Source organism: Cottoperca gobio, chromosome 14 (assembly GCF_900634415.1).
Source record: "Cottoperca gobio chromosome 14, fCotGob3.1, whole genome shotgun sequence".
NCBI lineage: Eukaryota > Metazoa > Chordata > Actinopteri > Perciformes > Bovichtidae > Cottoperca > Cottoperca gobio.
Window position 1 is genome coordinate 12,181,994 of NC_041368.1, and position 25,184 is coordinate 12,207,177.

General features: G+C 38.9%; 1 protein-coding gene across 1 annotated transcript in view; it reads right to left on the reverse strand.

Moving 5' to 3' along the window:
* Nucleotides 1-24,695, reverse strand: part of LOC115018902 (protocadherin-1-like) — a 92,614-nt gene extending 67,919 nt beyond the window's left edge. Inside the window, 4 exon segments of the mRNA XM_029448158.1 lie at nt 11,557-12,611; nt 12,614-13,742; nt 14,488-15,302; nt 24,148-24,695. Of these exon segments, the coding sequence (XP_029304018.1) occupies nt 11,557-12,611; nt 12,614-13,742; nt 14,488-15,282 (2,979 nt within the window). The 5' untranslated portion in view covers nt 15,283-15,302; nt 24,148-24,695.
* Nucleotides 24,696-25,184: the final 489 nt, after the last annotated feature.

Consider the following 25,184-nt stretch of genomic DNA (forward strand, 5'->3'; position numbering starts at 1 on the left):
TCCTATTTTTTTAGTAACTTCAGTTCAAATTGATTGAATTTCTTAACGACATAAAATAAGAGAAAAGATAAGACGACAGGAAAATGAGAAATATCTTACAATAGCTAGAAGACTTATTTTGTTACAACTACAAGAACTAGTCCACTACTCTGTAATGTTACTTGGTGTCTGGGGAATCCTATCACACATTCCCATACAAAAACATGAAACATAAGAGGCCTTTGTGCCGTCAAGAGAGTTAAATGGATTAGGAGACTCTTGGTAACATGGAGTGAGCTACTGCATATTTAAATGATTACATTAAACAATGAATGAATAATAAGTAATTATACGCAGCATATTTACAGAAAATCCTTTAAAGGATTGTACCTTTTGTCAATCAATATTATAAAACGTTCTTCTGACTGTAATTGCTAGATACATGTTTACATTTAAATACAAGCTCAATTTATACTTTTAAGCCCTATAATAAATAGCCTCCTGCCAGATGTGCACTTCAGGTGCTGAATATGTAAACCAAGGTAAGTCCAACTTCACATCCATGGATTCTGACTTTGAGTTAAGTCAATTTTTAATCTTCTCTCCTCAACTACCTGGAACCCACCAATAAATCCGGCACTCCAATTGGTCTGCCGGTGTAAAATCAGCAATCTGCATTCTAATGAACATCCCATGCCTCAAATAGGCTTTGACTTGTTAAATCACAAGAACTTACAGAAACTCTCTCCCTCCCAAGTTTGGACAGCTGATAGGCCTCTGAATAATTAGAATGTATCCTGATATTTAGGCGCTCCAGTCTTTAAGTGAACATGAAACAAGACAGCGTCAGAAGGCTACTAGGAGGGTGCCAAGAAATTGTAAATGTGCTGAGTATAGCAGGCAGCCTGTGCACCCAGCGTTTCCGCATAAGCCTTGATTATTGAGCTGTGCCATCTTTTATATTGTGCAGAGCCAGATCGCACAGCTGACATCCGTCTCCGTCTACTATAACTCAAGGTAACACACACCCTCTCTACCCTGGCAAGACACTTCAAAGGATGTCGGGGGATGTTATGTGAACATTTTTGGCCTCAATCTCCACCTGCCTAGCGCAGTTTTTAATAGCAATGAGCAGTAACACCAAAGAAGATATGAAGGGGTGGAGTTTAAGGATTTCAGTCTCTAGCCCACCAGACTTATGCAGTGGAATTACAAAAGCATTAAAATGAAAGTAATATTCAAGTTACATCAGCTTGTTGTGGCTGTATTCATTTGGTTATTGGCTTAGACATCGGGCCTTTCATGTCTGTTGACATGTCTGTATATTACGCAGAACCAAAGAAGGACATGAATTGATATTGTACGCTTGGGGCCCTATTTTACACCCAGTCATTGCTAGTTTCAGGCCAAAGCAGTCATGTTCATGCCCAGCGGCCACATTGTTTGAATACTTGCACCCATCTGTGTGCCCATGGGCGCGTTGGTTTTAAAACGAGTTGTGGCCAGTTGCATTGTTGGTGTAAAGCTATCTTGAGGCAGCAGAAAGCCATTGCACCATTCACCAGTATTTTCCTGCTATTTAAAGGGCACTTTATTCAGATGTAAGATGTGCCTACGTAGGCTGGTTTTCAATGCCCGTACATTCACACAGGGGCGCAAAACAAAGCTCCTCCTTCTCAGTTGAAATGGGTTATCGTTTTATGCATTTGCTCATGTGCAGCATTATGATCAAGACGGACTCAAATGGCGGAGACGGCGGAGGCAGAGGGTCCAGCGGTCTTCTCAATTCGCCATTTAAATAGCAATGCTTTTAAACGGGAATATGAGATGACACTCTCATTAATTCATGTTAAGCCCAAAATACATCTTTGATTCATTAAGAGACTAAATACTAACCCTTTGCCCTAAGATTATGAACCTTTTGATTAGCAAAAGTGGAGTTGGACACGCTGTAAATGCATTTGCTCCTTGCACTTTAGACCATGTGCTATATATGGTTGGAATAGGGCCCTTCCACAATAATCGTTCCACAATCCAAATACACCCATACTCTTTTCCTCATTGAATTTAGAGGGACAGTTTCTTTTCCCGAGGTAGTGGTTAGTGTTAAAAAAATGAATATATATACATAGGTTTTGGTTTGTTCAATTTGATCATAGTGCTGCTTCTGTTGTTGTTATGTTAAGTAGCTATTTCTGTCAATGAGTTAAATGCCTAAAAAGCTGCCTGCCTATTTGTAATGCAGTTTCACAAGCTTGGCTGCTGGAGCTATAGCAGCAGTTCCAACCGGCAGGTCAGGGACAAATGAAACAGAAAACAGAAATATATTTGATGTGGTTGTACGTTACTGTAAACTAATGAGCAACAGAAGATTGAAGGATGTTTCAGAGACATCTGTGCTACTAACCTAAAGTCTGATCTACAGACCACTGCCACAAAGAATAAGCAAAGACACTCTCTCTTATTATCGATTTTGTAACTTAAATGACCAACATTATTTAACGCGACTCAGATGGATGTCTGCCCAGGTAAATTCAAACTGTTATTGAGCCAACTAGCTACATGTCAAACAATGTCCTTCCATCTTAATGTGGCCTGCAGAATTTACTATAGATTAAATGCTATCCATTCACAAAAGGAGTTTAATCTGTCATGTAGACAAAACGGTGCTGCATGGTTACAGAAGATTTTATTTTCAAGTTCAGAGAGATTTAAGATACCTGACCATCGGACAAATTCATAATTTTGGAAGCTTTGCAGTCTGTCTATAATGCCAAACATGTAGTAGCAGTTACCTCCAGTGATTAAAAAAAGGACTTCATGTTTTTATTTACAGCTTTTAAAATCAATTTTCTTTATTTTAGTTTTTAAGTTTATGTGTAGAATAGCCCACATCATTTCCAGATGAGTAAAGAATATTTTATCATGCTTTAACTTAATTACTGTCCCAAGGGGAAGTTGCCAGTTCGGTCTTTCTGTTCAGCCATCCTAAACAAAATGAAATTAGAGGCACATGGTATTTAAAGGTGATGCTTCAGCAGAAAATAATGAAAAGTCTCTGGAGTCTTTGGCTTCATTTTCTAATGCAAAACAAAGTGTGAATGGGAGCAGCTGAAACACTAACAGACCACAAGTGTAGCATACCAATGTGATGCAACAGTGCAATGCAGGGCAGTTAGTGTGTATTGTTGTGCTAACAAACCAAGGACTTGGTCTTGTTCAGTTAAGCAATAGCTCACGACAGGCCGTGGTATATGGTCATTATATCACAGTTAAGGGGCGTGGTTCAACCTCCTTAACTGTGATATAATGACCATATATCACGGTCTGAAGTGAGCTATTGCTTTTATAAAACGGTTACCAAATGTGCTAATATGAAAGAAAAATACACACTCCAATTTATGTAGTTTTTATTATTAAATAATGATGTTCAAAATAAAATAGTCCCTCCGTTGCCTTCTGCACAAAACATAGTGCAAGGTGGTTGCTATGCAACAACACTAACAGTTTTGTTTTTTTTTCCATTTGGTGTACCTGCTCTTCACGTAGCTCTGCATGTCGTCTTTTAGGGGCTTTTTTCTCTGGAGATAGGCACTGCTCAATCCACTCCTCCATAGTAAAGCTTTGTAAAAAAATTTCTTAATGGAGGTAATTTAACAGCTGTAACGGTTGTAGCTTTTTCTCAGACGCGGAGGGATACTGACTTGTTGTGAAAAGTAACTACAATTCTACCCGTGATATACGCTCATTATATCACGGCTAAGAACCAATCAGATTACTTGATTTGACATTATGATATTATGATGTACCTTGTATTTGATTATTCCGTGACCTGTAACTGAGTCCTTCACCAGCAACTCAACACCAATTATCTCTCATTCACAAACAAGTATGTGTTTATATCTCAGCTTAGCACATACACACACATGTACCGAATAGTCCTGGTGCTCCTTGTCTGCATCATCTCCCTCTTTTTCCTTTCATGCTCATATTCAGAGAAAGCCTAAGAGCATCTCTCTCTTGTCAAAGCGTATATAGGATTCTTGCTCACTGCCAGGTTACGTTACCCATCAGTCCAACCATTTCTCTTGTTACCTGAACGCCTGCCTTCCAGTTGTTTATATCCTGCACTACTCGCCACTTATGTTGCGGGCTAATTGCCCTTTACCCACTCTGCTGTACGTTGTTGTCTGCAATTGAGTTTAACGTTTTGTGTCAGTTACCTGAATGGTGACAGTGTGTTGGGGGGGATGAACACCTTGTTTTCTAGGATGTTAAGTTATATAACTGTAGTAGCAGCATTTCTCAGAGGTAATATGTTACTACGTACTACGTATACTGTATCATAAACTAAAGTCACTATTCTTTATTTAAGTAGGTTTGGTAACCCAACAAAAAACACACAAAGAGCAAACATTTGGAAATAGTTTTGTTAAGATATACTGTATAATGGCAACAGTAATGGTAACAAAACAATATACATTACTTTCAATACAATGCTGCAACGTATAAACCAATGTATTGAAACAGTAGGAAAACATGCAGTACAGGCAGGGTAAATTATTCCAGCATCTCCAATGCGTTTTACCTCACTTTGCTTCTAGCCTTCCTTTTCTGGGTAATCAGCCCGTGTGTGTGTGTGTGTGTGTGTGTGTGTGTGTGTGTGTGGTGCCTGTTTGAAAAATACTGGAAGGCAGATTGGAAACCGAGATAGGAAAACATCGGGAAAATAAGTCCGCTGCACTCTTTACTTTCCCCACTGTTCACTGAAATGCAGATGACATATTTTGGTAGATTTTCAGGTTTTACTGGTCTTGAGTAAAGGCAAGAGAGAATACTGTGTCACAGTCTTGTAGAACAATTAATTTTGCCTCCGGCCTCGTCTGTAATACACCTCTGCTGAGTTCAAACAGCAGTATTGGGCTAAATTGGGCTAATCCCAGCTCAAAGGGATGCCTAAAGTTCACAAAGTGTGGGCCCTGCTTAACAAAGAAGAAGGTTAATTAAGACTCACAGTGACTCACTCTACCCCCTTCCCTGCTTTAAGAATCCACTTGGCTTTAGGTAAGATGCAGACAGGAATGGAGATGAACGAGTAATCCTCACGGGGACAACACTCATCCATTTTTGATAAATAAAGCATTTCAACAGTGTGAGTGTATATACAGGGTGAATTTCCAGCTTTTCAGGCGGTCATGATTGCCAGTTAACACATAATGCTCAGCATTTCATACCACTCACAATGTGTTTTGTTCAAAAGCAGGATTCTCATTAAGTGAAGTGTGAAAAAAAGGTGCCATCTCTTGGACCCAAAAGGCCTAATTATCAGCTCTAATGGCCAATGTGAGGCATTGGTCTCTCCAGTAAACATCATGCAATATCACACATTTTAAGGCGACGAAAGAGAGGAACTAAAAACTGCAGAGAGCGTCCAAACCTACAGCTTTCATGTTTTAGAAAGGTATAGCTTACCATGATATTTCCAGATACAACTGTGCAGCAGTAGCTGTTTAACAACGTGGTGAGACATTCATCTTCCATGATGATTAGGACTGATTTAAATGGACATAATATGAATTTAATTGAACAAATCGCTCACAGGTTCACACATACTTTTCAAAAACATTCTCAAAAACAGCAACTTTAAATGAGTAACAGAGTGTGAATGTTTGTGTGCAATCATATTGTTCATATTAATATTATTATGTTAATATTATATATACACTGTGTATATATATATACATATTCTCATATTGATGAATATTTCTTTGACATATCCATACTTTCCTGTATGTAAATGCAACCCTTGCTCAATAACAAAACTGTGACACACACCTGAGAGTGGTTTAACTTGCCAAGACCCTGAGGGAAATTCCCAATGTCCCCACTTTAATTACAATATTACTCAAACAGGTGCAAGCAGTATGAAGGTAATTGTAAGGACCTCTGTTCGCATGAACGCTGTAGCTTTTCTGTGCTGGAGAGCTCATCCTGTTTGTTCAAATATAGTATGAAAATAGTTTGGGTTTGTTTGTTGGTACATTTCCAATTAAAAATTGTTTTTCTTATCAGACATAGTTGAGAAAATGGCTTTAGGTTTTGTTTTGTTTTTCTAGGCGTTGCTTGGTTTTCACCACTTACAGTAAAATCTGCACTTTTTAAATTTAGCATTTCAAACATTTAACTAGAGTTTGGTATTCTCAAGAGTGTGTTGACAAAGGAGCACTGACTACAGGAGTCTGTCTATATCAGCCTTACACGGGCCTGACATCGTTCTCTCTGCTCATGATGAAATGGCACTCCATCTGCACTGAGGAAAAGCACTGGTTCACATGGTTCTGAGTTTCATTGGATTTAGACACATGAAGCACATGACAACCATTGGTTACAGTTGTGGTTACGGGGTTTGGATGTCTGAGTCTATTCCTGGCATTTACTGGTTCGTTTTTTTTCCCTCTTTGGAACAAGCAATCTAGAAAAAGGATTTACTTTGAATTTGCTGTGAGAGACAGTATTTTTTGCTCAACTGTGTTTAGAGGCAGTATGTCTGTTGTAATACACGTTACATCGTAAACTGGCACAGAATTCTTGAAATGCAAAGTGGGTTAATTTAAAGCAATTAGAGGGCTGAAAAAATCTCTACAGTTTCTTGGGAGGAGATCAAAAATGTTTCTGAATTGATAGCAGTGTAGGAAACAAAATAAATATTTCCCTGCACATATAGCTGGCACACACCAAAGCCATCCTTGAGTTTACAGTGTCACAGTGTGTGTCTTAACTTTTGTTAAGACTCCACTGTTTTCTTTTAGCCTTGTTCGTCCTTCTCTGCTCCCAGAGTTTCTTCCCAGCCAATCAGAAGCCTAATCTCCTCATTCTGCACCTGCACCTTCATCCTCTCTTCAGATCAGTTTGTATTTAAGTCCTGGTTTTCTCTTCAGTCTTTGTTTGATCCTTGGTTTTGTTCTGTGTTCAGTTTTGCCTTGCCTGAATGGACCCTGAATTAAATTTATTTCTCCAAGTTTCTCCTGCAAGCTCCTGCGTTTAGGTTCACCTGCTCCACTCTTCATGACATACATCATACAATATTTATATATTCTGCTATTCAGGCAGGCTGTTCTCAAGACTAGCATTTACAGGTTCTATGAAATATATCCTCTGATGAATACAATTGATTATATTTTAATGGACAAATCAATGAATGTGTGCATTTACTGTAACTAGAGTTAGGATGGTTAAGCTGACAAGGCAAACAAGTATATCTAAATAAATATTAGGGTGGCGATACACAATACAGTAGGTCAAGTACTTGTCTCTGTTCTTATTCTATGTACAATAGTTGTATAATCATATCTACATCACTAAGCTACCAATGCTTGCCAAATCTACCACTTTTGCACATACATTTACAAACACATTTGTCAAAGAGGCTGTGTTGTAGTCAAGACCACCTGTAGATATATACATATATATATATATACATATATATATATATATATATATATATATGTATGTATATATATACATATATATATATATATATATATATATATATATATATATATATGTATATATATATATATATATATATATATATGTATATATATATACTATATAGCTATATATATATCTATCTAGATATAATACTCATAATATAATATATATCTATATATTATGTATCCATAACTATATATTATTCTATATATATATGTATGTTATATACATATCTTTATCTCTCATAATTATATCAACTATATATGTCAGATATATCTATACTAATCTATATTATATTATATATATCTATAATACATACTATATTATACATATAATATATATATCTCTTCTCTCTCTCTCTCTCTCTTCTATCTCTCTCTCTACTCTCTCTTCTGTCTGTTCTCTCTTCTCTCTCTGTCTGTCTCTGTCTCTGTCTGTCTCTCTCTCTCTCTGTCTTCTCTGTCTCTCTGTCTGTCTCTCTCTCTGTCTCCGTCTCTCTCTCTCTCTGTCTCTTCTGTCTCTCTCTCTCTGTCTCTCTCTGTCTCTGTCTGTCTCTCTGTCTCTGTCCTCTCTCTCTCTCTCTCCTCTCTGTCTCTCTCTTCTCTCTCTCTGTCTCTTCTCTCTCTCTCTCTCTTCTCTTCTCTCTCTCTCTCTCTCTCTCTATCTATATATATATATATATATATATAAATATATAGATATACCCACCCACCTATCTATATCTCTCTCTACTCTCTATCTATATATATATATATATATATATGTGGTATATATATATATACACACACACATATATATATATATATATGTGTGTATATATATATATACACACACACATATATATATATATACATATATATATATGTGTGTGTGTATATATATATATTTATATATATACACATATACATATATACATATATATACAGTTAGTGTGTATTGTTGTGCTAACAAACCAAGGACTTGGTCTTGTTCAGTTAAGCAATAGCTCACGACAGGCCGTGGTATATGGTCATTATATCACAGTTAAGGGGCGTGGTTCAACCCCCTGAACTGTGATATAATGACCATATATCACAGTCTGAAGTGAGCTATTGCTTTTATAAAACGGTTACCAAGTGTGGCAATATGAAAGAAAAATACACACTCCAATTTATGTAGTTTTTATTATTAAATAATGATGTTCAAAATAAAACAGTTTTGTTTTTTTTTCCATTTGGTGTATCTGCTCTTCACGTAGCTCTGCATGTCGTCTTTTAGGGGCTTTTTTCTCTGGAGATAGGCACCGATCAATCCACTCCTCCATAGTAAAGCTTTGTAAGTTTGTTTCTTAATGGACGTAATTTAACAGCTGTAACGGTTGTAGCTTTTTCTCAGACGCGGAGGGATACTGACTTGTTGTGAAAAGTAACTACAATTCTACCCGTGATATACGCTCATTATACCACGGCTAAGAACCAATCAGATTGCTTGATTTGACTTGTACGTTTTATAAATATATATATATGTATACACACGTGTATATATATATATATATATATATATATATATATATATATATATATATATATGAATATCCGCAAGTTTGACCATGTACTCACTTTCAATGTCTTAAACTCAAACTAGATTTCACCCAACAATAGATTGCTGTTTAAGGAGTTGGAGTTTAAGGAATGTTCATGCCGCAGATAGCGAGAGCTAAACTCTAAAGAAGTTTGACTACAAATGCTATTTATATTCTGTGTGCTCATCATCTGTAAACACACAGGCAGTTACTTGCAGACATAACATCAAGACATTTAGCACAAACTGAGACACCTGACCACATTCTCAATGAAAAGGCATTGTCGAGTGTATCACAGTTAATTAAAGTAAGGGCACCATTCTACATCTGTCACATCACTTGGCAGTTACTTTAATTATATATTTTGGTCAATCTGTTCTTCCTGATGTGAGAGGGGATGCCATACATGAGACAGCATCTGCTGAGGTATGTCACATGAGCTTCAACATCTGTCCATATTTTTACACAGCCTGTCAATCACTTGAGTCCTGTCTCATACGCATTTATGTTATCATATTGAGAAACCACAAACACTGTCAAGTGCTGTGAGCTTACATCTGTGCCGAAGTTACAATTAACAGTCTTTTACTGAGCAGCGAATCTACACACAAACACAGAGATTGGCACTACACACAAATACCCAGACACACCCCGTGGCTTGCAGTCATTTTGGTCCCTTATGTTGTCCATCACGAAGACAGTGGTGACTGTTCTCTAAACTGACTCCACCCACAAAGGCTTGTGATCACCTAAACTGTCAGCAAGCATCTGCTGAAACTACCAACCAGCCAACTGTGCCACTGGCTCTGAAGATATCTCCACAGAAAATGTGTCACCTACACATGTTCAGAACTCAGCAGCATATTTTCCACTTCTATTTTTGTTAATTTTCATGTGTCAAACTTTATCTGCAAAGCCCTCGGAGAATGTCAAACAGTTTTGTATGCATGACACTATGATTTGATGTATGGAAGCATCTTGAAAGCCGATGTCAACTTGTCTTGGATGGAAATAAATTGTATACATCACTGTCAAATAATACAAATAAAAAAAATAAAAAAGATGGCCTTTTTCAAATAGCCCTGTAGCAACATGAAGATCACACCACTAGAGCTAGTCATAGCTGTGAGATTTACAAATCAGTTATCTCTCAGAGGTGGCGACAACTATCACTCATGATAGCCAGGTTGCCGATCGTGGATGAATCATGTTTGTCTGAGAAGGAATGTCCCTTTAGCAGGCAGTCTTTGAATGTTGGTGCTCTTTGAAGTTATCTGAAACCGTTTCTAAGTCCTGGATGATTTTTTCCTCTAGTAAAATGAAAGTTCAGTACAGTAATTACTAGAAAAAGGGGGATGCATTACAATAGTCTGTGTTTTACTATCTTAAAAATGTTATATTATTTAACTATAATGGTAGTTTGACTTAACACATACACATCTACAAATGTCAAGTCCAAAACGTATATTCACACACTTCCAGATGACACAGATACCTAGAGACACAATAGCTTTCTATCCCTGGACTACAATTTTTCCCTTCGTAATCCCCTCTGAGTCTATTAATATTTCTGTTTCCATGGCGATTTGAGCCTTGCCAAATGTTGTACAGATAAGAGGAGATAAGAGCATAAGGAGCACAGAGATAAGTGCAGCAAGTGACCCGCAGAGATCAGAGAACTAGAGGTCAGGCAGAAGAGCAGAAGTAAGTCACTAAGAAATGAACCTTCCCTGCTCAACTCCACTACCAACCCAAAACAAATAAAATAATATATATGAAGGGCCATCTAAGTTTTCTAGTCGCGCAACATTTAAACACAAACTTGAAGTTCATTTTTGCAGCAACTTTCTCTTTGTATAACATTTTGTCATCCACAAAAGTTACATGGGCGTAAAACTGATAGTTGAGAGGCAGTATGAGAAGCAAGAGAACTCATTGACACTGTATTAAATCTACAACAGGAATCCAAAATTTAAATGAAAACTGTAAATATCATTACATTATTCCAAATGCATAGTAATGTGGTCTGTTTGACTATAGAAACATTTTAAAGGCAACTAGAATTTTGGGGAACCATGTCATTTTTAGCAAGTTTTATACTTTACAAATGGGAGTATACATTGTATCTCTGCTTAATCTGCCATCTCACAAATGATGTTCTATTCTGCATAAAATAAAGTTGTGTACAGTAAAATCTGTTCACAACCCTAACCCTTTTTTTATATATTTAAAACTTGGCCTAATGACACAAGATAACAAAAGCCATTCAAATTATTTAAATTTGATATGATGTTATTGTCTTTTAAGTAGATCAGGGCGTATTACACTTATTATTCCTATGAGAGTTGTTTGTTCTATCAGACGTTTTAAAATGGTTGCACACAATAAGAATAATGTGTATTCTAAGGAGTTCTAAAATGTTATTATCCCTTTTAAAAAGCCTAAAACAATGTCACACACCAATCATCCACTCCTCTAACAGACCATCTACAAAGCAGTTACTTTTTGTAAAGGCATGACTTTACCTGCTTGTTGCTGTACTTCAGTTGGCTGGTCTTGTAGCTGTAATCTGAGTACTGGTCTGAGCCGGTAGAGTTGTCATCTCCTCCCGTTCCTACAAAAGTGTTGGCGGCAGGAAGGTCCTGGACAGCCTGATGTTTCTGTGAGGCTGAAGGGGATTGGGCCTGCAGCTGGATGGAGGGTAAGGGAGAGTTGGAGCGGTAGTGCCTGCCTATATCAGGGCTTCCTGGTGAATATGTTAGTGGCAGGTGTATCCTGGGGCTATCATTGACTCCATCAAGGTTGAACTTGAGACTCTTTTGAAGGCTGACTTCCTCATCTTCCCCGAGTGGTTTTGGGGACTTATGGGGTTTTCCTTTTCTTCCACGTTTACCTTTAGCATTCTTTGGTGTTTGTTTTGGTGCATATAAGTCCTTTGTTTCCTTTTTTCCAGCCTGATACCCACTCTTAGTTTCTCTCTGGATGCGATGTCGAATAAATACTACCACCAAGATCAACATGACAACACCTGCCACACCGGCAAGGCTTCCAAACAAAATGTTACTACGCTGTGCAGCAAAACCATTGTCAGGATCACCAGCAATGTCCCTTTCCAGTGGAGTGTAAAGACTGTGTCCTACTAGGGCCTCCACTAAGCTGACATTTGAAATGGTTTCATTTACATAGATGTGGACCAGGGCAGTGGCATGGCGTGCAGGCTTCCCCCTGTCACTCACTCGCACCACTAGGCGATGTAGTCCGCCATGTTTCCGGGTCATCTCTTTTGCTAGAGTGATCTCCCCACTGGACGGGGAAATGCGAAATAACTGGTGAGGGTTTCCACCAGAAATACTGAAGACCAGCTCTGCATTAGGCCCACTATCCAGGTCTTCAGCTTCCACTACCTCAACATGGCTATCTGGGGAAGCGAGAGGGGACAGGCGCCTAAATGAAGAGTTGGAGGGCTTGGTGACCACAGGGTTGTTATCATTTTCATCCAGTACATTGATGGTAACGCCGACATATGAAGACCGTGGTGGCTCTCCTCCATCCACTGCTTTTAGACGGAAAGTGTAGCTGCTTTCTTTTCTCTGTCAAATGAGATGCTTGAAAGAATGGTGCCTGTTCCATTTTGAACAACAAACTTCCCTCCATCAGGCTCTACAGAAAGGCGAACATGAGCATTTTCCCCTTTATCCACATCCAGGACTGTCACCATACCAACTGGACTGAGGGGAGGCATGTTTTCCAAAACTGAAAAACTGTAGCCACTAAGCATGAACTTGGGGTCATTGTCATTGCGGTCAAGGACGTTTATTACAACAGTTGCTGTTCCTTTATGAACTGGTGACCCTTTATCTGCTGCGGTGACCCGGAACTCGTAGCGTTCTTTATGCTCACGGTCAAGCGGGCTTCGGGCTCTAACTTCACCTGTATTTGGATCAATCTCAAACAGACCTTTGATGGATGAGTCTGCAACAATACTATAGAGGAGTTCCGCATTAGTGCCACTATCAGCATCCGAAGCTATAACATCCAAAACCTTCTCCCCAGGTTGGTTTTCTTCGGCAAAATCTACCTCAAACAAGGTTGGGGAGAATATTGGAGAGTTGTCGTTCACATCAGTCACCTGCACCTTCAGAGAATTTGTGCTAGAGAGAGCTGGATTTCCAGAATCCACAGCCACAATCTCTACTCGGTAATCCCTAATCCTTTCGTAGTCAAGGGGAGTGGTTGTCTGTAGGAAATACTTCCTCTTGTTGTCACTAGATGAATCACTGGCAGGACGAAGCTGGAAGGGCACATCTCCTGCGACAACACAAGTGACCATAGCATTCTCTCCCTCATCCTTGTCAGACACTTGCACCAACGCAACAGCTGTTCCAACTGGCATGTCCTCTGAAATGTTAGCCACTCCTTCACTGTGTGTCACAAGACCAATTCCACGAATCTCCACAACTGGAGCGTTGTCATTCTGGTCAGTCACCTCAATGGTTACAAATGTCTTTGAGCTTTTAGGTTGAGGACCCTTGTCCCTTGCCACCACATAGAAGGACAAGCTGCTGATTTCCTCCCTGTCCAGGGATCCTTTGACATAGATGATGCCAGTGGACCGATCAATTCTTAAGAGTTTCGGCACTGGGTCTACTGCTTGGTGAAGGGTGTACTCAATTTCTCCATTAGGGCCCATGTCAGAGTCATTGGCTTTGACCTACAATGAAAGGAAATATGCGGTTAAAGGCGTGATTTATGTGTAAATACTTGGGGTTAGAATTAAAGGACGTCAGTGTAGGATTTTCTCTACTAATCATTGGTCAATTAATAAATTAATCAACGGGTGCCTGATCACTTCAAAGCACAGCAAGTTAACAGCTGTATTTAGTCATGTTTCATTATTGCCCTTCTCTCTGTGCTTTTGATGGTTATTTCACTAGCCCTTTTTTCTCTTCCACCCCCTTTCTTTTATTCCAGAAAATGGGGTAGAGAAAAGGTTCACATAAACAAACAATTTACAAAATATTAGGGCTGCTTTTTCTTACATGACGGTTGGTACAATTCCACAGGGGTGTTCAGAGAAAATATGATGAAGATCTGTGAGTTAAAAAGAACCTTGGTTTCCCAAGAGTTCCTTATGAGAGGTTAATATTTGAACATTCAGAGTTGTAAGGCTATTTTTAAATATTTTAAAGCCTAATGGCAGAATAATAATATATATATTTGATTTAGATTTTCACAAGAAGTTTGTATCTGAGGAATAAGCACTGCACAAACACAGACTCATAAAAATCTTGATAAATTGGCTGAGGTTTTTTTGAGTCCATATTTCTAAGTTGCAGGATATAAAATTGTAATCAGTACATCAAGCATCACAAACAATTTTGGTTGCAATTTAACTATTCACTTTTGACTGTTTGATTAAATTTTTATAGTCAAGTATATTTGTGTCACAATCTTACCTGCAACACGGAGTGCCCCACTGGACTGTTTTCCGACACTTCTGCTTCATAAGAGGACCTTTCAAACTTGGGAGTGTTGTCATTGGCATCAGTGACTACCACTCTCAGCAGAGCACTGCTGTAGCGCTGTGGATTTCCTCCATCCATTGCCTTGATCGTGAGGTCATAGGAATCCTTTAACTCGCGATCTAGGTTGCCGAGGACAATGAGCTGCGGGAGCTTCCCCCCCCTGTCGTCAGCCACCTGTAAACCAAATAGGGTTGCTGCGTCTGGCCCTGCAGTCAAAGCATAATCTGCCACCCCATTCCTGTCTGAGTCCCTATCTGTAGCTAGAGGTATGGAGAATAGGGCCCCCATAATCGTGTTCTCTGGGACAGAGATGGTGAGCACAGAAGAGGGGAATTGCGGAGTGTTGTCATTGATGTCTTGTACCTCAATGCGTCCTTCAATGAGTCGTGGGCTCTGGTTTTGTATCAGGTCTGTGACTGATACTTCAAATTCAAGGTAGCAGGGCTTACCCTTGACCAGAGATCGACAGTCCCTCAGGGTCTCTCTGTCTATGGGAATCTCTGTGGTGAAGATGTCTCCAGTTTTTCCATCAACGCGAAGGTAAGGGGCACCCACCTCCAGCTTGTAGAGATGGCCCGAGTCTGGCAGGCCCTGGTCTGCTGCCAGGCTACCAATAAGAGTGTTGGGAGGCTGCTCCTCCTGGACGCGGTACAGGATACTGCCTTCAGCGGAGCCACAGTGCAGCACCAGGACCCAGAACAGCACTAATCGGAAATGTAGTTCCATTAGGTCATCAGAAGATCTGCCTGCAAAATGACAAAGAGTATTTGTGTCAAAATCTTGTTTCCTTTTGGAAAACATGTAAAAACATTTCACTATAAAATTCCTGGCAGCTTTAGAAAACTCCATAGGCAATACTTGCCTAAGTAAAAACACATAACTCACATCAATAAGTCATAAGACCAGACTGACACATGCAGTCAGCAGGAAAGAAAAATGTCTTCCCTGTATTTTTTTTAATTATAACTCTGTAAAATGAATTATTTTTGTCAATAAGTAGAACCAAACTCTACAACAGGCCTAGAAGCACAATATAATAATTAGACAATAATAACAACAAAGGGAAAAGAGGCATTTTTTAGTGCAATCATAACTATTTCCCAGCATGGTTTCATTTCTGTCCCAGAGCTTCAATATCTTCAATGAATGTCTCAGCTTTACAAATTTCCTGTGGAAATTATAGTAGGAACAAGAAATTGTATTGTGTGAGATTACACAAAAAACAAACTCGAGGGCCAGTGTGGATGGCATTGTTTCAGCTGCGTAATCAAATAAAAGTACTACAAAATCAAATTGCCTAAGAGACTCATTATTTTGGTATTACACTACCTAGACATTGAGCGGTGAAGCAATGTAGCCCAGAAGTAACCTACGGTATAGAACATAACCTTGCACATGAATGCTTACAAACCTGCCAATATAGTGTCCATTGACACAGTCGGATTGATCTCTTTCATTACCGGAGAGGCTTCTAACAACGAGCGCTTGCATACTAAGAGTGGTGGAGGTAATGAGGACATGTCTTCTCGTGCAGATTATGCAACTTGGCCATTAGTTTTACATGCAGGTTGAAACAATGCACAATGCAGAACTTTCCATCCATGCTCCATTGCTACTGGCCAACACAGAAACGGTATCATTATGTTTGATTTTGAACCTTTCAACTCTGTAATTATGACCCATTAATTTAGTGTCTTCTTTGATCTGTATTCCCTCTAGCTAAAGAAATTCTGGATTTGTTCATGCTACAACGATTTTAGAATATAATTATTTCCTCTGAGTGTGTGTAGAGTTCTATTGGTAATTGAAATGAGAGCAGACATTGAGGTTAAGTATCAAAGCCCAGTGCTTTGGAAAACTTAGTGGTGGCAACATTTTACCAGTTTTGTGTGTGTGTGAGTGTGTGTGTAGCAACATCACCATTTTTGGTTATACAATGATGTGTAGTTGAAGCATTACCTTACAGTACACATAGAATAATTTAAGTAGAAGAAAAAGAAGAACAGGTTCTGAATCTAATATCAGCCGGTACCCTAAGGGACCCTCAGGGAACTGAGCGAGATCAGTGCAGCCTTAGTTTGCGAGGTTCTGAGAAAGATAGAAATATATATGAATATGGTCAGATGGCGTTATACTGAGCTCAAATACATTCTGCATCTCTTCACATGAAACAATGTTCCAGAGATGAGCTAAGCAAATGTGTATTAAGCGAGACAGCAAAATACAAATATACAGAAATCCAATGAGAAATTCAATTAATTTTGAATACATTAAAATTGGAAGTGCAGGTTATTGATGCACTAATTGCTCAGTTATCGATGTGTCCCTTTTTACATTTGCACGTGGAGCCCGAGTCAATGTGGCGTGAACGGTGAGTGTGCATTCTGTGTGCTCATGTGTAAAACGCATTTCTTCTACCTAACAACTGACATTTAACATTAAAACGTTATCACTTGGGAAATAATTATAATGGAAAGGTCAATCTAAATCTAATTGTAAATGTTTCATATTGCTCACCCGGTTTACATTAAACAAAAGAGTTTGTAAAAAGGTGCGTTAAATAAAGACAGTAGATTGTCATAATAACGTGAACATACCCTTACAAAATGACGACGCACAGGTCTAGAATGTGACAATCGCTTTAGCCTTCTTGACACTTGCATCATCTTTTCTCTTTCCCATTCTTTATATTCACTATTCATTTCAAGTTTGCTAAATGCTTTTTAGTTTTATTTAGCAAAATGGCCATTTCAAAATGAAAAACATAATTAATGGCATAATGTTTTGTTTAGCTGTAACTGTCCCCCTGCCATTACAACCACTTTTAGAATGAATAGGCGTGCTTTGATAGTGACATGATTGTTATGGTTGATGACACTCATGACTTAATGTCTTCCAGTTGGCCTCATGCCTGTCTTCCAGATGGCACCGTGCCTGGCAGCTATGGCAAATTGGTGTTCTTTTTTCTTTGTTTACATTGACATTGTTTGTGAAATATGCGTTTTGCCATCAATCAGTGAGCATCTCTTATCAGTTGAATATTATTGACACCGTTTTCATGGGCTTCTATCTCATGTTTCTCTGCTATCTCACAAATATTTTATCAAAAGCTTGAGAACATCCTTTTTTTGCCCCTTCATCTCAAAGAAAGGTGGTGGCGAAGGGAAACATGTGATGTGCTGAGATTGTTCACGACTAGACTACTGCATGTCTCGCCATAGTTGTCTACCTGAGAAGCAAAACGGATGAATTAAAACTGCTGAACACAACTAGGAGTGACATTTTCTGCATCTCAGCATTTTATCTTCTAAAAAACTTGGTTATCATCTGCCATCCCAGATGGTGTGGTAGACCCACAAGACTACAAGCTGATTCAGGCAAATCATGAAAACATAACTCAGCACAAAATAAAAGCGAAGAACAAGAAGTTATTTCAGTGTGTTCAAACGTGTCTGCCATATTACAGTCGATGTCAACCACTCTGACCATTGCACCTGTTAAGACTAAACTCTACAATGATATCCTTATTCCACCAACATTAGTGCAGGTTTTTTAAACACGGGAAACACCTGCTAAAAATAGACGGTAGACCAGTAGACTTATGGCGGTCAGTTCTTTTTTCTACTGGTGTGTCATGTTCAACAACATGGTTCAGTCAACACCGGAAAACAGGGTTAGTAATCAGTAAGCAGCTCAATGTTACGATTTTTACTTCTCTTTTTATATCTGTTACTTTTTCAATCTCGCTTTCCAACTCTTAAACCAGAGTTGTTGATTGTTGGAACAGTGGAAAGACTAACAAAGACCGTATTGATTAGTTTTATACGAGTTTCATTTTGTTTCTGTCGAGTTTTAGAGTGTGTTTTACCATGATCAGTGAGGTAAAATTACTGTTTCTGTCAATGGAGTCTGGTGACTTTAAGGATAGCACATTTTTCGTTTGATGTACGTTAATAAATTATAATAATTATATATTCGCTTAAGAGGCAAAAATGATCGTGTCCAGACATGTGTCATGTTTTGATCACTGCCGATCGGAACTACTGTAGAGTCATCTGTCCCGGGAATGAATGCAGATTGTAACCTTTCCCATTAAAGGCAAAAGACAGATGTTAGTGGGTGTTAGTGTTGTTTTGTCCTGTGGTAAAGGGGTTTTAGAATGCCAGTGTGGAACAGATACTTGGACTGAATCAATCATCGGAATCACTGAAATCATCAGGAAATGCCAGGTTATGAAAGTGAAATCCCTTTGTCTATTAAAAACTCACACCATCAACACCCAAGAACTTTGGCAGCAAAGTGGTGTTTAATTGAGAAACTTTCTTCACTAGCCATTATAACTAAAAAATGCAGCTCCTATACTTTTTGGTAGCTACACCACAGGGCAACTTAGACATGACTAATTCTTGGTTGACCCCTACTGTACTACAAGTTGTATGAATGCAGTACACACTGTACTTCCTATAAACACAGCTATTAGGCCTCTGCACGGCCTAAAGGGCTCATACTGTAATTCCCGTAAACTCCGTACACTGCAAAAACCATCCTGCACAAATACACAAACTACCAAAGACACTGATCAAGACACTTATGGAAGAGCAACAAATATTCGGAAGAAACATCTATCCAAATATAATCAACAATTCCACTCTCTTACTGAGGAGAGAACTTTAACTCTACCAGTGAAGCAGCATTCAACACATTGCCTCACGCTGTGATCATGCAATGGTCCAGATGGTTCCAGCATAGAGGAAAACTGAAGGCAGCCTGTACCGCAGTATGGAGGTGGACTTTCAAAGACAGTCTCAAACTGCCTGATGGGTCTTCTATGTGCTGAATCTCCTGTGAAGATCTTTAACTTTGAAACAAAAAATGCAGTTAAAGAAAAAAACTGCTCAGCAATGGAGTTTAAGACCCCAAGGCCTGCCACACGGCAAGAACACTTCCTGGCCAAAACCCAGCTTATAAAGACCATCAGGGGAGCCAAGTCTAAGTACAAGACCGGACGAGGGAGTCTGAGTTTCGTGACTCATTCTCAGCATAGCCATCACCACACAGACTCACAAGCTGAAGGAGAAACTCACCCGAGCATACCCCTTCACCTGCCAATGACCTCTGTAGATAAGCGTTTCTCTGAGAGAGCAGGGAAAGTTATTCTCACTCCTGCTCTCCGTGCAACCTTGAAGTCTGTTGTCACTTCTGTTAAAGTTTCACTGAAATATAGTGTTGTGATTGACATATGACTGCAAGACTGCCTAAGGGTAAAACAAATATGTTTACGACCAGGTTTTGTCATTAAAATGAGACAAAACAGGCAATATATACTATAGGGCTATCACAATATCCGACTTATACTACACGATTATCATGACCAATAGAATTCAGGGTGACAATGTTATCACGATAACTATTGAAATAAAAATAAATTGCAATGCTAGCAGTCAGATATCTTTTTTGACTTTGTTTATTGTCCATTTTGTTTTTGACAAATAAATCCCTCTCATTTGTGAGTGGGGTGTTGGGGGAAGGGTGACAAAGCAAGAATTGAAAGAAACGGATATGATTTCTGAGGCTCTGGATTACACGATATTATCATATGTGTATTATCATGATATCAATATTTCATTTTTTTTATATGATTTTGACAATTATTGTCAATTCCGCTTTATTGCGTCACCACATATATTCAGATGATATTGTAAGTTCTGAAAACTGTCAAACACTTGCACACCTCTCTCCACTACAAGTACCCACATCTCTTATCAAATAATTGCAGGGATACATTTTTTGTTTGTTTATACAACCAAAGCCCTTTGATAATGAAAGAAAAGAGGATTTGTTTTGTTAAAAAACTAAATATGCAAAAGAAGAATAAGCAAGGAGCAAAAAGCATCACAATCAGTATATTGGAATAGTTGAAACAACTTCAGAAGGAACAGAGAGAAGACTTAAATTTCTCCAGCGGATGTGGAAATAAGGGGATGCCTCTTCACATCTACCCATTTCCTCTAATGCCATTTTGAATGAACTCCCAAATTCCTCCTAGCAACTGTCTACAATCCTCTATCCCTCCAGCTCTCCCCTAAGGCTCAGTGCCAGAGCTGCTGCTCGGCTCCTCACAGAGGAGAAGGTGAAAGACTTCTCTGGCAGTTAAACATCAGTCAAACTACAAGGTCTGATTGACTCTCACCTGGAGCCCTCACACAGTGCACCACCCAGCTGACCCCATGGTGGAAGAGAACATTTCAATTTCTACAAGTCTTCAATCACTGACCCCACACATTTTGTCTCATTTCCAAAATGGATACGTTTTGTGATCTAACTAGGCCAGGGGAGCTGAACCCAGGCATAAACATAACGTCAGAAAAACTGGTACCATCTTAGCTTACAAGCCCACTCCTCCGCCATCTGGAGTTTGTTTGCATGTTGGTCAGTGAACAATGCAACAATATCTGCAACTATGGAATCGGTTTCATTCGCTCTAACTCCGAAACCATCATCCTAAAACTGCTCCGCAAGTGTTTTGCCAAAAACCCTTCTGCACTACAGGCAGTTGTCAAACTGTCTTCGGGAATGTTGACGCTTCATAGTCAGGAGGAAATAAATAAATAAGGGTAACGGAGCATTCTGTTAGTGTTCTGATTTTCATTTTGTTGTTAGGCACAATGCAACAATATTAATTGACTCTTAATAGCAGAGTGTTTATCACGCTTTGCTACATATTGGTACTCTGGATCGGTGGATCCAGTATTGATATGACGTCAATTAATAATGTTAGGGATTATTAGGCAATAATGCATGACACATGAAAATTATTTTCTCATTTAATTAGGAACTTTAGTGCAGAATGAACATGGATAGTTATCTATCATCCACTATATCCTGTATGAACATGTCACCATTTGTTTGTAAAGTTAAATCATTTGCAATAATTATTTTTTAAAGTATTTAAGGAAATTAAAAGTGTTGCTTTTAAAAGAGATATAATATCCATCAGATATTTGGCTTGAAGTAGAAGAATAAAAGAAAAAGAAACGGTGCGTGTGGCTGCATACACGTGAGTGTTGTCATAATTCAAGGTATGTGAAAAAAAACATAATTGTGTTGCAGAGCATGTGCGCCTGTCCTGGTTACCATAGAGACAGACTATCTACTGACTGAGTCAACTCAGTAACTGACTGGGGTGACACTTGCTCTTTAAGTTGGCGGCTCCACAGGACTAACAGAAATGACTCATTTGCAGAATCAACCGAGGCATAATTGTAAATGAATAATAGGTCAAAGAAAGTCTACATTATAGAATATTAGTCCAGCAGCACCAGCAGTCCTCGTGTGCCTCTGCAGAAGCTGAAGTGTCACCTGTTACTTGGTACAAATCAAACTCATGAATGTCGGCTATAAGATGTGATCTCCCCAGCTGTGATAGTGTGAGGAAAGATAACGGATGATTTAATGATTTTCTCAACTGAGGTGATTTGATATATTGGCTGACTCTGCGCCTTTAGCTAGTATAACAGGTAAAACCCATTACCCTCCCACCAGCATGATTTATGATGGCTAGTATCACAGCTTAGGTCTCCTTACAGCTGATCTTCCAAAAAAATTTACTGCAAAATGCTACTCTGCGCACTTCGAGAGACAGTAAACCCTGGCTATTGGTAATGAGAAAGCAATGGCCTCTGGGTGGAAACACTTGCTAAGAGCAGGAGCATTTAGCTATTCATGTAGGCTGCTCCACACAAAAACACTGATTGAGAGTCACTCCCTACCACATGAAATATCATTAAATGCACAAAGAGGCTGCATTCAAACATTACAGCATTGTTTAAAGGGAGATATGTAGGGCTGCAACTACCGATTATTTTCACGGTTCATTAATCTGCAGATTATTTTCAAGATTAATCTATAAAATATCAGAAAAATAGTGGAAAATGTTTTTCCCAGTTTCTCAAAGTCCAATGGGATGTCTTTAAATGTCTTGCTTTGTAAGACCAACATCAAAGATATTCACTTTAATATGATATAAAACAGAGAAAAGCAGGAAATCTCCATTTGAGAGGATACAAACTGCTTCTTCTGACATTTCTGCATGAAAAATTACTTTAACAATGAATCTATTTGTCGACTAATCAATACAGCTCTAGAGATATAAACATACTGATTTCCCATAGGCTACTTTATATTCCTTATTGGTCTGTATGTAACTAAAACCTGATTAAGGATTATGTATTACTTTGTACAGGTTTACGCTCTCAAGTTCAAATAACTGTTTGAGCAGACATGTCAGAAAACCCTTGCGACCTTTCAATGATTTGATATGTTTATTGATCAACGATGGCAAGGGGAAAGAAATTATGAAATGGAAAATATAGAGGAAATTGAACTGACAGCCAGTCCTTTTGACATTTATTCATCATGTTACATGAATATAGATAGATAGACAGATAGATAGATAGATAGATAGATAGATAGATAGATAGATAGATAGATAGATAGATAGATAGATAGATAGATAGATAGATAGATAGATAGATAGATAGACATAAGGCGACTTGTTCACAAGAATTATAGCCAGAACTAATAATTATTTTTCCAAACTCCCATCTCACACAACTGCTTCATAATTGACCGACCTAGACCATCACATTCATCAGGTTTATGTCTTATAGACATGTTGTCAAATACGGGGCAGGACTGGGTTATATAGACCTGTTCTGATGCTCTGTTCTATCGGCTTCGTTGCCTACAGTGTGTGTGGGAACTTAGACCGACATCACTACGTGGAGCAGACTATTAAAATGCGTCTGGTGGTCGGTGGAGTGGCGAGAAACAACACCCCGGACACTCACTGAAGAGCGGGGGGAGATTACCCGTGCAGATACGCTGATCAAATATTTTATTTTTTCTTCCCCACTCCAATTATATGCGCGAATATATCCATATAGAAAAACTACCCATTAGTTCTTAACATGACACGCTATACAGTACAGTCCGATTTATTTGCGCAAAAAATAAAGATCCACTAATGAAGGCAATTAGTATAATGTTTGCAGCTTGTATAAAATAAATGAAGGGAGATTGCATGACACGAATGGATCACATGTTCTACTTCACAGAATCATTATGGTATATTAAAAGACATAATTAGCCCATTGCCAGTACACATTATATTGAAGCGTATATTGTAGGTGAAGTGCAATGATATATATCATAATGACTTGATGCCATTACTCACGGAGGCTAGAAACTCCACTCGGATGTGTTTTAATTGCGATGCATCGTGTTGTTAATCACGCAGCGCATCATTCTTGTGGCTGACATATATATATATATATATATATATATATATATATATATATATATATATATATATATATATATATATGCCTTTCTATCAACCTGTAACACGGAGCCACTGCTTTATCGGCTCGTCTATTACAACTTGTTGTAGGCTATAAACCGTCTATTTGGAATCATGACCAGTGTTATAATAGATTGTCTTAAATCTTTTCAAAATAAACTTTGCGACGTAAATCTCACAACAACATCGACAAATCGCGACAACTTTATCGGTTAATTTCATTCCAGTACCTGAGCCAGAGACTTCTCTATGAGCGCTTGTCTTGTCGCCAATCCGTCCGCAGCTGATGCGTCCGGCGGTGATCCCAGAGGCAGGTGTCTAACCCTCAAACCTCCGTCACAGTGCTGACATCAAAAATAACTTCAGCAGCAACACAATCCACTCACAGCAATTTGCAACTTTGCGCATCCAAATTCTGGATTCCGTGTCCACCGTCGTCCCGGCAGTCTTTTCAGAGCAGATTTCAGTCCGTGAAAAATATTAGAAGTTATCAGCTGTTCGATTATTATTATTTTTATGACCGAGCAGGAAAACAAGGAGTCTCATTCCACAGGGATAGCCTACTGTGTGCCATTTTCCAATCTTCAAGAACTGATCCCTGCCAAGATATGCACTCGTTGGCGCATCCCTTTGCTCCAAGTTTCCCGAGCGCTTCCCCTGATATGAGTAGCCACTCTAAGGACCCACTGGATGTCTAAACGATAGCAAAATAAATTTATTTTTTTCTTTTGCAACGTAAAACGGAATAAGCTAACCGGCTCTAAACAAGAAGCCAATGTGAAGCATTTCCAGAGAGCAAGTGGTGAGATGCTGTGGGTAGGTTAGTTGCTCCTCTCTCTCGCTCTCTCTCTCCCTCCCTCTCTCTCTACTCATCAGAGCGTGGGAGGAGGTGGGGCTCCCATCCACCGCAGCACACAGCAACTTCACACTCAACATCACATTATGCCCGGGCTGCCTACCAGGAAATTGTGTGATTTCCTACAGTTTAGAATCTCATCAAACTGGGTCACCTCAAATGGGGCGAATTCAATGCACCTTACAGAATAAACATGCAGTCACTGTGCATGTGTTGCACTCCTGCTGCAGAAACGACCGCTGCTCCTGTTGATACAAAATGCACTGATTGTACAAATGTGTCTACATGTGATGTAACAGGTATCCCTGACAGTTTACTTGTTGATATGCACTCCATGTAGCAAAATGAATGGCCTAAAATGGAAGCTGGTTTGGACACTATTTATTCATTTGGCGCCACCCTCAGGCGGTT